Source organism: Biomphalaria glabrata, chromosome 14, assembly GCF_947242115.1.
Source record: "Biomphalaria glabrata chromosome 14, xgBioGlab47.1, whole genome shotgun sequence".
Lineage (NCBI taxonomy): Eukaryota > Metazoa > Mollusca > Gastropoda > Planorbidae > Biomphalaria > Biomphalaria glabrata.
The window spans coordinates 13,386,084-13,403,264 of record NC_074724.1 but is presented as its reverse complement, the minus strand read 5'-3'; the positions used below and the strand labels follow the sequence as shown (position 1 = coordinate 13,403,264).

At 31.6% G+C, this 17,181-nt stretch overlaps 1 protein-coding gene across 1 annotated transcript; it reads left to right on the top strand.

The window, feature by feature from the left end:
• Positions 1–11,835: 11,835 nt before the first annotated feature.
• LOC129922675 (uncharacterized) lies at positions 11,836–16,855 on the top strand. The gene is made up of 2 exons (XM_056009393.1): positions 11,836–12,175; positions 14,245–16,855. Exons 1-2 carry the CDS (start codon positions 11,905–11,907, stop codon positions 14,595–14,597), a joined length of 624 nt encoding a protein of 207 aa, XP_055865368.1. The 5' UTR covers positions 11,836–11,904; the 3' UTR covers positions 14,598–16,855.
• Positions 16,856–17,181: the final 326 nt, after the last annotated feature.

Genomic DNA, 17,181 nt, shown 5'->3' with positions numbered 1-17,181 from the left:
TAACGTCGCAACATGATCAGGTGCTAAACCAATTCCTTAAACTTTTTTTAAAAATCAGATTTTATTTATTTTTTGTTTAGTGCCCCCATCCGAATAAAAGAAGCTTATTTTTGTGCGTTTTGTCTGTTAGTCGGTCTGTCCGTCACGATTAGATTTAAAAAACTAGAACTCTAAAAGCTATTGAAAATCTGATTTACCCTTTAATGTTCCTCCCATAACATCTCAATAGTTTTAAGTATCTAAAATTGATTGTTCCGGATTTTTTTGTGCAAAACTAATCAACGCCAACAAATGTTTGTTTGCTCTTCTAACTTATATTACATTCAATTTCCATGCTTAAACGTTGCAAAAACACATTATCAATAATATGTTGTTCCGTTTTTTATGTAAATAGCAAATTAATGCTAAATCAAAATCTCTATACTGACTTATATTTCATTAATTGTAAAAATGTTCCGGATATTGTTTTATAAAACATGAATTATGCCTAATTATTGTTTGAAATCGCATAAGGCTTTTTAAAAAAGTAATTTACTGGAATTGATTACTGAAAATTCCTTTTTAGACATTTAATTTTCTTGTAAAACATAACATAGAAGTTTTGTAATCGATAAAGAAAGTTCCGGATTTTGTTTCTTACAACTCGTCGCCAGAAATTTCCGAATTTATTTAAAAATCTACTAACGCCAAATAATTGTTTGAACTCCCTCTTCTAATTAATAAACAAATAATCTTCTCATTTACGAAATAATGTTTTTACGGATTTTTATAAAAAATATTTTAACTCACTACTCTCTTACAGTACATTTAACTTTCTACCTAAAACATTAAAAAATCTAATTATCGTTAATATTATGTTCCGATTTTTAAGGAAAACAGAATCCAAACACGAAAGTAAGGTATGAAAATCTCTCCACGTGGCTGTAGTACATCTAATTTTTATACGAGACCATCCAAAAAATTTAATTAACGGTATTACATTTATCTGAAATTCTCTTTTTCTTTTACTATTTATACAAACATCCGGAACAATCTATTATATAAACTTTTCAATTGTGTTCATACCTAAAAATTATTGCGATGTTTTGAAACGTAAAATAAAGGTTAATCAATTTTTAATAACTTTTAGTTGTTTTTTTTATATCAAGATAACGGACAGACCGACTGACAGACAAAACGCAAAAACAATGTGGCTTTGATCCTTTTTAAATAATATCTATTAGAACTCAGTGCACCAATGTCTATGAACCCTCGTTAAATATCTCGTGTAAATAAAGACATTTTTTTTATGGTACCTGTACTAGCCTATTGTGAGGTAATGGAATTTTTTTTCTTTGACGTCATATGAATGGACTCTTTAAATGTAATGTTAAAAGAACGCACTCGGTGCACCAATGTCTATTAACCCTCGAAAAAATTGCTTGTATTAATGAAAACATATTTTAGTCTAACTAAGCCGTGTGACGTAGTGTGTTTTTTTTCCTTTGACGTCACATGGAATGAATTCTTTAAATGAAATGCTAAAAGAACGCACTCGGTGCACCAATGTCTATGAACACTCAAGAAATGGCTCGTGTTGATAAAGGTGATTTTTAGTCTAGCTAGGCCTTGTGACGTAGTGTTTTTTTTCCTTTGACGTCATATGGAATGAATTCTTTAAATGAAATGCTAAAAGAACGCACTCGGTGCACCAATGTCTATGAACACTCGATAAAAGGCTCGTAATGATGAAGGCGATTTTTATTCTAGCTAGGCCGTGTGACGTAGTGTTTTTTTTCCTTTGACGTCATATGGAATGAATTCTTTAAATGAAATGCTTAAAGAACGCACTCGGTGCACCAAAGTCTATGAACACTCGATAAATGGCTCTTATAGATGAAGGCGATTTTTAGTCTAGCTAGGCCGTGTGACGTTGTGTTTTTTTTTCCCTCTGACGTTATATGGAATTAATTCTTCAAATGAAATGAAAAAAGAACTCGGTATAGTAATGTTTATTAAGCCTCGTTATGTGACTTGCGTTTAAAAAAGGAATGATATCTTGATTTAGATCTAATCTAGATTTTTTAAACTAGATCTAGATTTTTATTACAGTATATCTAGATCTGGATTTATATTCTAATTAAAATTATTTAAGAGTCTAGATCTAGAATTTCTAGATCTAGTTTAGACTAAAATAGACTAGATTAAGATGTAGAATTTCAATTTCTAAACTTAAAGTGTAAAAAAAAAGTGTAGATTTTCATTTCCAAACGTTTTGATCAATATTGTAATGTTTTGATATACTAAAACTAATCTACTATTTTTTTATTAAATTTAAATTTACGGCAAATGAATCTTTGAAACCTTATTACTTTTGACCATCGGATGGCTGCCTGGTCTTGCGGTTTGCGCGCTGGACTGTCGTTCAGATTTATAGATGGCCCAGGGTTCAAACCCTGCCCGCTCCCATCTCCCGTCGTCCTGCGGGAGGTTTGGACTAGGAAGTAATTATCTTCAACTCTGAAGGAACATCCGAAACGTGTAAAAATTTTACATCAAAATTAAATCACCTCTTGAATATTATTTGCGAATATGCAGATCCGACAGGGATCCGACTTCGACGGGGGCCGCCTCTGAGTTTGTGTAACACAAACTCTCTTTGTAATCTTGTTACTTTTACACATAGGCCTACACATTTGGAATCTTGTCCATTCATTATATTATTTAGTGAATATTAACCTTAACATGTGTGTTTTAAAAACATTTTTTACATAAATTCGTTGGCTATAAATGTGAATAGCTTGTGATGACCTACATTCTCATATTTCATTCATATCGCGCGCATTATTACATGCTCCGCGTAGTGATACGGACGTTACAGGTCATAATATTGCGCAGAGTAAAGGCATATTATTGAATAATAGTAATAAACTACTAACATGATACAATTTACTTTACATTGTGTTTTTAAAAGCTTATTACAACTACACATCTTTTTCATCTTCAATTTACTTGAATTCACTAATGCACATTTAGACCTCTTGGAGGCGCGGTGGCTGAGCGGTAAATCGCTTGGTTTTGGAACCGGGAATTCCGAGTTCAAACTCTGGTGAAGACTGGGATTTTAAACTTCGAAATCCTTGGGCACCTCTGAGTCCATCCAGCTCTAATGGGTACCTGACATTAGTTGGGGAAGGCAAAGGCGGTTGGTCGTTGTGCTGGCTACATGACACCCTCGTTAACTATGGGCCACAGAAACTTATGACCTTTACATCATCTGCCCTATAAATCGCAAGGTCTGAAAGGGAAAAATTTACTTTTTTTTTAACTTTATTTAGACCTCTTAACTAAATATTTACAGCTATACACAACAACAGTGTAAGCTCATTAATAGCGTGTAAACAATGATGCCAATATGATTTGACACGGCAAAAACTCAAAAACATGATATGATGCTCTTTATGGGGGATATTAAATATACTAACATAAAATACTTAATTAATAAGCTTTCTATTCCCTTCCATTCACTCTAAAACTTATAGGTCATGAATTTTTAGTGAAAATAGATCTAGGTCTACAACTTAGTGACGTCACTAGGGCGCTCGGGGGATCGGGCCGCACCGGATGATACCTGGTATGGTGTGACACCCAAGTGGTAAAAATGCACTTCTAGCAAAAAAAAAACAAAAAAAAACAACACACAACTTAAAAAATGTGTCAGTAAAAATATTCAAAGGAATTAGATTGTTTTTTAATATAAAATTTTACTTAATGAATAAAAATTCTAAAGCAATTGGTTTTTATAACTTTTATTGTTTTGATAATAAGTGGACATGTTAAGAATAAGAAAATCACGAGAAGACTGACGAACCTTTAACAAGCTTTAAGATTTGTAAAACAACTATTGAAAGGGAAGTCATTGCTCTGATTAACGTAACGAAGAAGAAAATAAAGAGGCACATCATGCACAGACTGCTTGACATCACAATGTTTCTTGAGAAGAGTGCTAGGCAACGCTGCGCACTAAAATGTTATAAATTGTTTATAAATGTTTTAACAGACCCCGTTAAGCGACAAATGATACAAAGTGCTGTGGTCTCTTGTATCATAGCACACCTAACATTGATCTCTGAAGTAATAAGGGATTCATTTTAATATTAGCATTGGGAGCGTTCAAATGACAGAAAATGTTTTAGGATTTTTTTCTTTGACGATAACCAACGCTGATGTTACCAATTCTGATATCTTAAAATGATTGGGCCTGACTTGTGATGTGTTGAGCTCATGGATAGGATAATGCAGCTACAATATTTGTGAGTTAACGAAGGGGTGCAAGCAATTTAAAAAAATCAGAAACGCAATTTTTAATGATGTGTATATTGTTTATGACTTTAATTGGGTCAAAATCCCGAAAATACTTCCTGCATGACTTTTTATGTAGTCTTAAATAAAATCTTTCATCGCTTTTACCCCTCAAAGGGCTATTTTAATTATTCATACTGGAGTAACATTAAAATAGCTCTAAACAAATCGCTATAGCACTCCTCATACTACTATTAGAACTGTGAAATAATGTTTTAATGTTTGAAGGCGATTTGTGGGATGGCACCCTGAGCTTACCGCACCGGGTGACACCCTCGCTAGTTACGCCACTGCTACAACCAGATAAGGCCTCTTAACATTATTTCGGATTTCATTAAATGTAGGTCAACGTGTTTAGTCATTAACTAGGCGACTAAGGCATTCCTTTTTTGGGGGATTCTGGATCTAGATCTGAGTGGGCCACAAACTGCCTTTGTACCCCTTTTTTTTTCAGCTTATGGCTTTTTTTTTTTTTTTTTTGACGTCATTCCACTTTTTAGATAATCCTCATACTTTTTTTTTGACGTCATTCCACTTTTTAGATAATCCTCATACGTTTTCTTTGACGGGCACCTACCACCGATATTGTTTCCATTTAATATCAGGGAGATTACGTTTTTCAAGTTTAGGAAAAAGGCAGCAGGATATCATCCGCGGCCTGCGGGCCTACGTTATTGGTTATTGATCTATTGTACTGAATTAAGATCTATGTCAAACTTTTAGAATGTTCCCTTCACAATTTAAAAAAAAAATTGCCATAAAGTAGAGTGTGAAATTTGTGAAAACGGCTTACCCGTTCGGCCAGCAAATTTAAATAATTATAAATTAGTGTGAAAACGGGTTTACCTAATTTGTTAAAAAGATTCGTACTTTAATAGAGATACAATTAGGTACTTTTGTCTATTTTTAGGGTCTTAAGGTTGAGGTAGAGACATTAAACTTAGACTACGGTCTTCGCCATGATCTAAGAAACATTTATGCCAAGTTTTTTTCAGGAATGGTGAAATAGTTATTCATACATACATAACAAAACATATATAACATAAAAAACATACATAACATACAAAATATAACATACATAATATACATAACATACAAGAGATACATAACATACATAACAAAACATACATAACAAAACATACATACCATAACATACATAACATAACATAGATAACATAACATACATAACATAACATAACATAAAATACATAACATAACATACATGACATACACAACACACATGACAATATATACATAACACAATATACAAGACATAACATACAAGACATAACATACATAACATAACATACATAGCTTAACATAAAATAACATACATACATTACATACATTACATACATTACATACATTACATACATACATTACAAACATACATAACATAAATACATTACATACATACATTACATACATACATTACATACATACATTACATACATTACATACATTACATACATTACATACATTACATACATACATTACATACATACATTACATACATTACATACATTACATACATACATCACATACATACATTACATACATACATCACATACATACATCACATACATACATCACATACATACATCACATACATACATTACATACATACATTACATACATACATACATACATTACATACATACATACATTACATACAAACATTACATTGTGACAACATGCAGATGGTACGATGTGTTGTTATGCCGGGGATTTTACTTGAATTCAAAAGTTAACAAAAATGACGATCTAGAATCACAATTGACGATTCTTTGATAAAACAAAACTCTGGAACTTTATTTAAATACAACGTAAGTACAGTTTATGTACAAATTACAAATCAATGAGCATGAAACATATTACAAAGGCTTTTCAAACAGAGCTCTTAGAAACGTGACTGTCTACAATGACATTATTTTATCGACTGGCGTTACTTTCTTACTCTCGCCAATTCTCTGGCGCTAAATGTCTTTGTTTAATTTCAAATCAGCCAATAGATTTCAAACATACTAATCACGTCCCTTGGGTAAATCCTGACGTGCTGTCAAGTGTCTAAATTTGAGGGGTAAATCCCGAGGCTCATGTCGAGGGCTTATATTTCTTTCAAATGTGAAATGTACACACAATTCTATAATGTAATCTGTGACATATTACCCCCCCCCTCCATTTAGCATTTGTATGGTAATAGAAATGCTCATATGTATTAAAATTATACCATACATGAAATTATAGAAAAATGGTTGAGGTAACATATGACAAAATAAAGTCAACTTGGAGATAAAAATAATGTAAATGCAGTGAATAAAATTATTGAAGACTTTGAACACCTGTTTCACTATTCAAGTGGTTATGAAAATGAGACAATGCTTGTCATGAATAATATCAAAAGTTGTACAAAGCATGATACTTGGATAAATTAAATCTTGAATTGAATAGGTTACTTCTCTTCATGGTGCCTTATGATGAAATTAAAATATGACATTATAACTCATTTGGTTAGTACTAATGTGAAAATGTGTACATGGAAAAATATATTGCATATGAAAAATTGACATAGTAAAAAATGATGTATACATGACAATCTTCTGAGAAAATAATACTCAATGTGAATTAAATCTCAATATGTGTGAAGCAATGAAAAATTCCAATTATATTTCATGTATCTGTACTATTATAATAGGATATATGCAATAATATTATACCTGAAATAAAATACACATGATTTAAAAATGCATGTCATATGCATAAATGCTGAAACATAATAAACAAAGTATCTTGAATGAGTGACCTTTCTCAGTGGGTTGCTTGGTGCTAAAATAAATGTAACATCTGATATAGAATACCTGTGGAAAAATGAGTAGACAAATTAATTGATTAAGTACAACTGAATACTGTTCTTCCTTGACGAGTATGAATGATAATGGATCAAGTGGCACTAAATATGCAGTAGCACATATATAAAATGTAAGTGTGAAGTTCGGAATACTTCTGAGTTGCCGTCATGGATGTGTGTACGCTTTTTCTAAACTTGAAGAAAAGGTCTTTCAGTTTATGAAGCTGTTGTCTCCATGTCATATTGATCTCACAGATAATGTCTGATTGAACCGCGTTTGAGTTTGGTGAAAATAAGAACTGTCCGAAACCAAAACTCAATTTTCTGGTTGATGAACTTTGACGCTGTAGAACAATGGTAGCAGAATGCTTTGCGTTATAATGTTCAATAGAGCAATGACTGAACATGTCTGAGTTCAATCGATCGATACAGCAATGTTGAAGAAGTTCATTTGTTCCTTTCTGAAGAAAAGTTGCCCCTTGAGTAGAAGGAGGATGAAACTTGGTGTTGTCAATGTTGTTGCTCTCTGGGTTGTTTTCAAATTGCAGTACTGGAAATGTTTCAGAAACACTGGTAAAGAAATCTGCATGGTCTGGAAACACTTTAATGTTCTTCACTGTTTGTAGTGCTATGTCATTCAGAGTGATGACCTTGGGACTGTCAATTTGATTTGATGCTGGTAATGAAACATCTATCTCAGGAATGGGTGTTGATGATGTTTCTTCTTCCTCAGGAATAGTTGCTAAGCTTGTAAAATGTTCAACTTCTGCTTTGATGTCTTCATTATCTGTTTCATGGTAATGTTCAAACATATGAACATGAAATACTCTGGTAAACTTGTTGACATTGATTTCATAAAGCAGGTTGGAAATCTTTCTGGTGATGGTAAATGGACCTTGCCATTTGTAAAACAGTTTGTTACTGAAATCTGGTAACAGTAATTTGACTTTATCTCCTTGATCAAACTGTCTTGATTTTATGTGTTCATGTACTATTCTTTGACTTCCAATGTTCATGGTTGTAATAGCTACTTGAGTTGACTCACATTCTTTCAAATGAGGAATACTTGTATGAGTGTTAGAGTCAAGTTGCATAGTTTTTCTTTTGTCTGGTATAGCCAAAGTTGATTGAGTATAAGTTTCTTTAGTTTCTGCTTCTGGTTCTTGAGACTTGTCTTGATTGTAGCAAGAATTTTCAATGAATACCATAGTATTGGTAGATAATGATGCAGATGCAGTCTTGATCAAGTCTTGATGTATGAAGTCATCATCAGTGGTTAGGGATGGGAAAGTACTTGGTAGGGATGGGCTTGTATTGTCAGGTAGGGATGGACATGTAGAACTACTAGCAGGTAGGGATGGACATGTAGTAGGCAGTGATGTCCCTGTAGATTTGCTTGAGTCATGGTTCATAGATTCATTGTTGTCAATTCTGACTTTGTAGTCTGGTTCCTTCTTTGTTTTAGTTATGTTGCTTTTCTTTTGAGTTTGTTTCTCATCATAATCCCATTGACAATGTAAACATTTATTAATGTATTTCTTGACATCTTTGTTCAAGCTAGGCCAATAATATTCTTTGGCAATTCTCTTCTTGGTACTTGTTACACTCATATGTATGGTGTCATAAAATTCATGCTTTGCTTTAATAATTTGTTTTCTGTACTTCTTTGGTACATATATTTGTTCAATGACATTGTACTTGTGGAAAGTAATCTTCTTGAGAAATCCATCTTCGAGATATGCTGTACGCTTTCTTAATTGAGCTTTCTGGTATATTCTTGTTAATGTTGCATCATTCTTTTGTTCAGCTTTGAATTCGGTATTTTTCAATTTTAATAATTCTCGTTTTAGTTCTTCTTGCCGTCTTTTGTCATCTTCTCTGTCTATCTCAGCTAATTTATTATCAAACCATCTTTCTCGTTCATGTGAAGGAATATTGAGTTTTTCTGCTAAAGCTATGGCTTCACCTATTATGTCTGTTGTTGAAGTCATGTTACAATGTTCTTTTGCTTGATATTCTCTTTGTTTTTCTGCTTCTTTATCTTTTTGACGTAGATCTATCTTTGTTTGATATTCTTTTTCTTCCTGTCGATGAACCCATTCATCTGGTTTAGGTACTTGTTTTTCTTTAGCTATGTCAAATAATTCTAACCATCTTTGTGTTCTTGTCTTTGGAGACATGTTGAAAAATATACCAACTTGGAATGTAGAAATATAGTAACGTTTTGAATATAACAAATCAATGTTAGTTATGCCGTAACTGGCTATGAAGTATAACTTTGTTTTACAGTAGAAGTACTACTGGAGTCGTTGTATTCTAGAGCTGGAAGACATATTTAATTTTTTTGTTAGTTTCTTGTATTGGAGCAAAATGTTCAATATCTGGATTTTGGCTTTATCTCAGATATAATAATAATATAGATCTAGTGACAAAGTTCTTGAAGCCTCAACTTGCTAATAATGCTTGACAGTAAACTTGTAGTTACTGGAGTCGTATGATTGAATATATAGATCTATTGAGCCGAGTACTTTTTACTGGTTTAACAGTTGGTTAAATCTGGTCTTCTGTTTACTTTGTGCTGCACAAATGATTATTTACTGGTTTTCTTTATAATGCCAGTTATTTGATTTACTGGTCTTTTTTATAATTCCAGTTATTTGATTTACTGGTCTTTTATATTGCCAGTTATTTGCTTTACTGGTCTTTTATATTGCCAGTTATTATGTATATTGGTCTTATTCCTTTTGCCAATTACATATAATAATGGATTTCGTGAGTTAGACATAACTCTAACGAAAATCTTTATAAAAGAATTATCGATAACCAACTGACCTGTTAAACACAGAAATTCTGTCCTCCGTTAAATAAGAATGAAGTTCCTTTGAAGAGTTTTAGAAATTGGTCCTAGATCTTGAATAAATTTCGTTAAAAGTTGTCCATGAACTTTTATTAGTCGGAGAGTGCCAGATGTAACAACATGCAGATGGTACGATGTGTTGTTATGCCGGGGATTTTACTTGAATTCAATAGTTAACAAAAAATGACGATCTAGAATCACAATTGACGATTCTTTGATAAAACAAAACTCTGGAACTTTATTTAAATACAACGTAAGTACAGTTTATGTACAAATTACAAATCAATGAGCATGAAACATATTACAAAGGCTTTTCAAACAGAGCTCTTAGAAACGTGACTGTCTACAAGGACATTATTTTATCGACTGGCGTTACTTTCTTACTCTCGCCAATTCTCTGGCGCTAAATGTCTTTGTTTAATTTCAAATCAGCCAATAGATTTCAAACATACTAATCACGTCCCTTGGGTAAATCCTAACGTGCTGTCAAGTGTCTAAATTTGATGGGTAAATCCCGAGGCTCATGTCGAGGGCTTATATTTCTTTCAAATGTGAAATGTACACACAATTCTATAATGTAATCTGTGACATATATATATATATATATATATATATATATATATATATATATATATATATATATATATATATATATATACTTGCCTGACATTACCCGCCGCCTGCTGGTCTAAGGTTGTGTTTACTAATCTAGTGGATTGGATTTAGATGTATGTTAAACTTGGCTAATGATCCTTTCAAGTTTTTTCTCTTTCGGTACGAAAATAAAATTAGGTTTGCGAAAATGGGTCTACACGAAGCCGATACATTCATATCTATTAAAAACGAAAAGAGCGATAGCTTTGTTAAATGAATGGGATTATAAAGTGAACAATTAAACGAAATAATTTTTAGTACGCGATTCATGAATGAATATAGATCTAGGCCTATCTCAACTCGGCTTCGCAGCTATTGTAAATGAATGTAGTCTCTTAAAAATAATGCTTTAGAAAACCAAATTTGAAATGAATGGACTATAATTAGTATGTTCATGTGTTAAAGTATAAAACTATCTGTGCGAAGAAAAGTTTGATCATCTTAGAGTTGAATTAGAGCTTTAGATCTAGGGATGGGATTATAAAGTAAACAATTAAACGAATTAATCTTTAGTACGCGATTCATTACGGTATTGTCTAATGCAAGAATGTTCGTCAGGAAATCTGTAGTTACATATATAAGGAGCTAATTAATCTAAAAAATGCTTTTGAAACACAAAATTGAAGGTCAATTTTATTATAAAATGAAATCAAAGGATCTTCTTTTGTATTTCATGTGTCAAAGTAAAAAACTATCTACGCAAAGTGTATTTCTTAAAATTAGATCTAGGTCTAAATCCTTTCGATCTTTTCTCATGTCAACATTGTAGACATGACCTAGATCCATACAATACTAAAGCTTTAATAGAGTCGGACAAATTTATTTTTTTAGGGTCTTAAGTTTGTTTTAGGGCTACAATACATACACTAAGGTCTAATTTTTGGTACCCAAGAAACATTCCTGCCAAATTTTATCAAGATTGGTCAAGTGGTTTTAATGTCTATAAGTAACATACATACATACATACACCACACATTCTACTTTATAATATAATATATATATATATACAAAAATTACATACATACATTATATACATTACATACATTTCATACATACATTAAATACATAACATACATACATCACATGCATAACATACATACATCACATACATACATTACATAGGCGTTAGTTCTGCTTTATTTTACAGATTGTGCGCAATTCACTTTAAGCTAAATAGTTTCACCTCTTCTTACTTTGTAAATATATGTACAATAACATGCTGTTAAATATACATCGTGTTGTGAACACACTCACCAATGAATTATGTTTCAAAGACTTTTCACGAGAGGATGGACATGGAACCTTCTCTGTGCAGCTCCTTGACAGCGTTGAAGATCTTGTGTTTAACATCTCGACCAGAGGAAAAGATGTATTTGTTCAGAAAGCCATTTTTGGAGCAATCTATTCTTTTAGGACTGTCTACATAAGAGTATTGAGTGGGACATTGCATCTTTGTGAAGTAGAAATCTACGGAGGTAAATAAATGTACATTTTGTTTGAGTAATTCTATTTTGAAAGAATTGTTCTTTAAATATTTTTCTTTTGCATTTTCTCTTATTGCAACCAGTCCAAAATGACTCTAACGACTATAAATTTGTTAAGTTGCAGACATCTATGTATATTTGTGGGGAAAAAAGACTAGCTAACAAATGTATTTGGAAATAAAATCGTATTTGAATTATCCCATGGCTTCGCCGTTGTTTTGTATTTTCCTCCCTGGCTATATATTATTTAGTTACCATATACCCCCTCTCATTTTTAAAAAGGTTATATAAACTCATTCTGTCACTCTGTCTTATGTCTGGTAAAAAATTGAATCAAGTTATTTGATCCACACCTAATCACTGATCAAATTAAAAGGTTGCACAATTATTTTTCTTACCTGACAAAACAAGAATCAATTTAACCCTATAGTTCATTGATTATTGGTTATAAATAATTTTGTCTGGTATGGAACAAGGGAAAGAAATTTTATTTGACTGATGAGGCGATATAAGTATAATTAGTCCACTTTATACTTTATCGCTTAAATGATGAAACTAACAATACATGTCTATGAAATTTTCTATTTTTATATGTATTTCGCTGGCATATTGTTTAGTGTATTTGCTTAAATAGGCTTGAGTCCTAGACTTGAAATTAAATAGTACAATTCTTTTTTTTTATAAAATACATTTATAAAGCTTCACCCAAATGCCAACCTTTTTTTAAAAATAAATTAATACAATTATACTAAATATAAGCTTTGTAAAAAAAAGACTTTTTATACTTGTTTTTTTTTTTTTTATATAATATTTATTTATTTTATCAAGACACAATGTCAATGTCAATCTTTAATTTGATTCATCAATGCTAAATCTCCAACTACATCGTTCAATACTATATCTCTAACAAGATAAAGTATTCAGTTTATATTACTGCCTTAAAGTGTTACAATCTTAGTTGTGTATATCCAAACTTTAATCTTTAAATAAGGCTTACATTTTTTCGTGAAGGTTTTGTTTACTGTCTAGGCTGAAGATCAATGGAAATATTCCTTGCAATAATGAAACATTTCATGAAATATATAGAATAAGAAACAAGGTTACAAAGACAGTGTGTGTGGAAACACAAACTGAAAATCGGCCCCCGAAGTGGTCCACCCAGGCAGGTAAAAAGGCAGGTTTCAATATTATCAGAATGAAATTCTATCAAAGACAAATGACAGAAAATAATGGAGAAAAAAAAAGGTTAATAGATCTTTTGTGGTGCCCCAGCAGACCAAAGGATAGGTGAAAGTGAATGTGAAGTTAGATGTGAACCTCGCCTTAACTGATATCTTATAATGAATATCTAAATGATCTAGATGTTTTGTAAAGGGCCAATCTCTTATTCCTCAAGAATAAAACATTTCCGTAATAAAAAAAGTGCAAAAAAAATAAAAATTTTTGTTATTTGGTTGGGTGTTGCGTTACCGCCATTGTAGGTCACACTATAATATGAAAAACTACTAATAAGTTGTTGTTTTAAATTATGCCTGACTTATATGCATACTAAATAATTTTTTTCTCTTGAAAAAAATAGTAAACCTTTTTTGTGTGAAAATATAGTACTTAATATAATAGAACTTACATAACTTAACAATACAAATATATAAAAAAAATTGGCAAAAAATCTACAACGTTTAGCATAAATGTGTTAAAAATATGGTAAATAGTTTGCTCCCCTAATAAAGAGCCTCAAGTGTTTATTACTATTAATAGCTACTTGTAAAAGTGGTGTATTTTATGAAAAAACTGCTTGCATAAAACATTTTAAAAATTAGATTTTTCACATTCATAATAGAAAAAAGTAACGTTGCATCAGAACTTTGAATGGTCTAAAATATTATGAAATCGGATTTTCACTTTTCTTTTCTAGTTTTCGAGATCTAAACGGGACGGACGGACAGCCAAGCAACACAAAACTAATAGCGTCTTTTCCCCTTTCGTTGGCCGCTAAAAATGAAAGTCCTCCATTAGGTTTATAAAATATAAAATGATCTGTAAAAATATCTTGTTCACAGATTGCCAGAAGCCATATTACGGACCCACTTGTCAAGATATATGCTACCTGTCATGTCTAGATCAGGTCTGTACTTATGAAGGTGAATGCTTCAGTTGTGTGCCTGGACACAGTGGTATTTACTGCCAGGACCGTAATGATAGTGATTATGTAACTCTGGCAGCCAGAGCAACTGCTGAAGCCGATGATTCCAGCCATACAGAAGACTATTCTTTGAAAAATATTTATATTGCAATGTTAATACAAATGGTTCTGTTAATGTGCGTACTTTTTATAGGGAATAAATATTTTTCTGCTCAATCTAATCCACGAGCGGATGCAGCCCTTTTGAGTCGGGGGCCCAGTAAACCCTAACCCTGAGTATAAACGTACACACACACAGCATGCATATACATATATTCAAAAGAGAGACAAAACAGTGGTCTATATTACAATAATAGCAGCGTTGTTCAACTTTCGTCAGGAAAAAAAACAAAACTAATAGAGTTGCGTTGGGTGGCTCTTCTTTTTAGGCAAAGAGCTTAGAGTTTGTTTTTTTTTTAATTCTTACTCTCAGAAATACATTCTCCTGACATCTAAATCTCATCAGTCCTAAAAAAGGCAAGTCAAAATAAGTTTTAAAAAAAAAGTCACGTGGGGTCAAGGGCTGATACTGAAGTATGACTGACAATCGAGGTAGATGCAACGTAATTATTTCTTTATGGTGCGGATTTATCGTAATATTATCTCATGTTAAGATAGACCTCTTGTAGTCGGTCTGTTTTTTGGTAAGAATCAGACGCCAACAATTTTGACGCGCGCAGAATGTCTAAATTTTAAATTATGTTTTTACTTTTAAAAAATCTAATATCTATTCATAGGCCACACCTTCATGGAAATACCATCAATTTGTTCCTTAAAAAGAAAAGATAACTCACAGATTTAGTATGTCCAATTAGAAGAGAATAAATTACCTAAAAATATTTGAAAAAGACGTTCATTAATAAATAATTAATTGTGTTCAATACAACTGATTGTAACTTCGCTTTGCTACAGAACTATAATTTGAACAGAAAAAGTTAGTAAGAAGCACGAGACCTGACGTAGACCAATTAGATTGTACCATAAATGTGTAGATTCTCAAAGTTAACAATAGAAAAGAAGAATTTTAGATTGTGGGGATGGATATTCCGGAGAATAGAAAACAAAATGGGTTCAGAACCTATCTCAAATGTTACTCAACTATTTAAAAGTTTCTCGTGAATTCTAAATTTTCGAAAATAATGGCTTTGGTTAAATAATTTTGACTTTTTCACGCGCTATTACCTAGTCTCTTTCGCCATATTTGACTATTGTATTTTAACGGTCATCTTTTGATCAGAAAAGGGGAGGGAACTCTAGAGTAAAAGCTATTAATCATATAAGATTTATCTCTCCATTTTCTAATTATTGCTAATATAAAGAAATGGGGTCGAGGCGATTCATAACTAAATATATAGCATAAATAACTTATAATAATGACACTTTTTATATACAAAAGAAAAAAGTATTGGTCTGTCCTATTAAAAATAGGTTTAAATATCAATGAGCAACTTATATATATTCAACTAATTTTGTTCATAAACTCTGATTTCTGCATAAAAAATGGTCTGTACCCCACTCAAAGGGTTAGGGTGGGAGGGCAGTAGATATAATCGCCAACCCCCCTCCGAATCGGCCAACATAATAGCGTGGAACCTTACCGAAACTAATTTGTCCCTATAAAAAGTTTTAAATAATAATATTTGTTTTTATTATTTTATTAGTGCCAACTTCAGGAGAAAAGTCGCTTACTTTTGTACATTTTGTCTGTCGGTCTGTCTCTCCTTCCGTTTAAATCACACACAAAAAAAAATGAATAAAATAAAAGAATATAAAAAATTCTGATTTCACTTTGATATTTCCTTCCAAACCATTGCACTATTGTTACTATCTATAATAGATTGTTCCGTTGGTGTTTGTGAAGAGCTAATTAATACCAAAGAATGTTTGGTCTTCTAACTTATATTTAATTTAGTTTTCCTGGTTAAACGTCGAAGAAACTCATGATCAAGTTGTTCCAGATTTTTTAAATAAAAAAAACACGTAAACGCTAAATGAACATTTCTGTACTGTATTCTGTATTTCATTACCTAAAAAGTTGTTTTGGGTATTGTTTTATAAGAAAAAATACGTGTTAGGGTTGTTTGAAATCGCACTTGTGACTTAAATTACACCAAATATTCTTGGACAATATGTCACTTTAGTTTAATTATAAGTATCAAAATGTTTCGGATTTTTTATTTATAACAAATTTATGTCAAATAGGTTATTTTACACAAATGTCGACAATAGGTTGTTGAGGATTTAAATAGGAGAAAGTCATTTACTACAAACGGTTGTTAAAAATCACTCTTTAGACTTATTTTACTTATTATCATTATATATATATATACATTGCTGAAAATTACAAAAGAATTTTTATAGTTAAAAGAATGTTCCGGATTTTGTTTTGAACAAAAAATTGACCTATATTCAATACCATTCGTCGCTAAAATTTAATTAACAAAGAAAGATTATTCCATTTTTTTAAAAATGAAATTTTTACTGACGCCACACGACTTATTGAAATCGATCTATTTATATATAACAATTTAAAAAAATATTTTTCTTGCTAAAAGGTCGCAAAAACGTATCGAAAATTTATTGTTCAGGATATTTTATGACAAACATTTTAACTCTATATAATAGTTTTAAAATCGCACTTCTAGCTTATACTACTTTTAATTTACTTGCTAAAACGTCACAAAAATCTCATTATTGTTAATAGTATGTTCTTGACTTAAAAAAAAACAAACAACTTCTTAACACCAAAGGCTTGTATGAGAATCACTTCACTAGATTATGTTTTTCATGTTACACATATGGTACTCACGTGGCG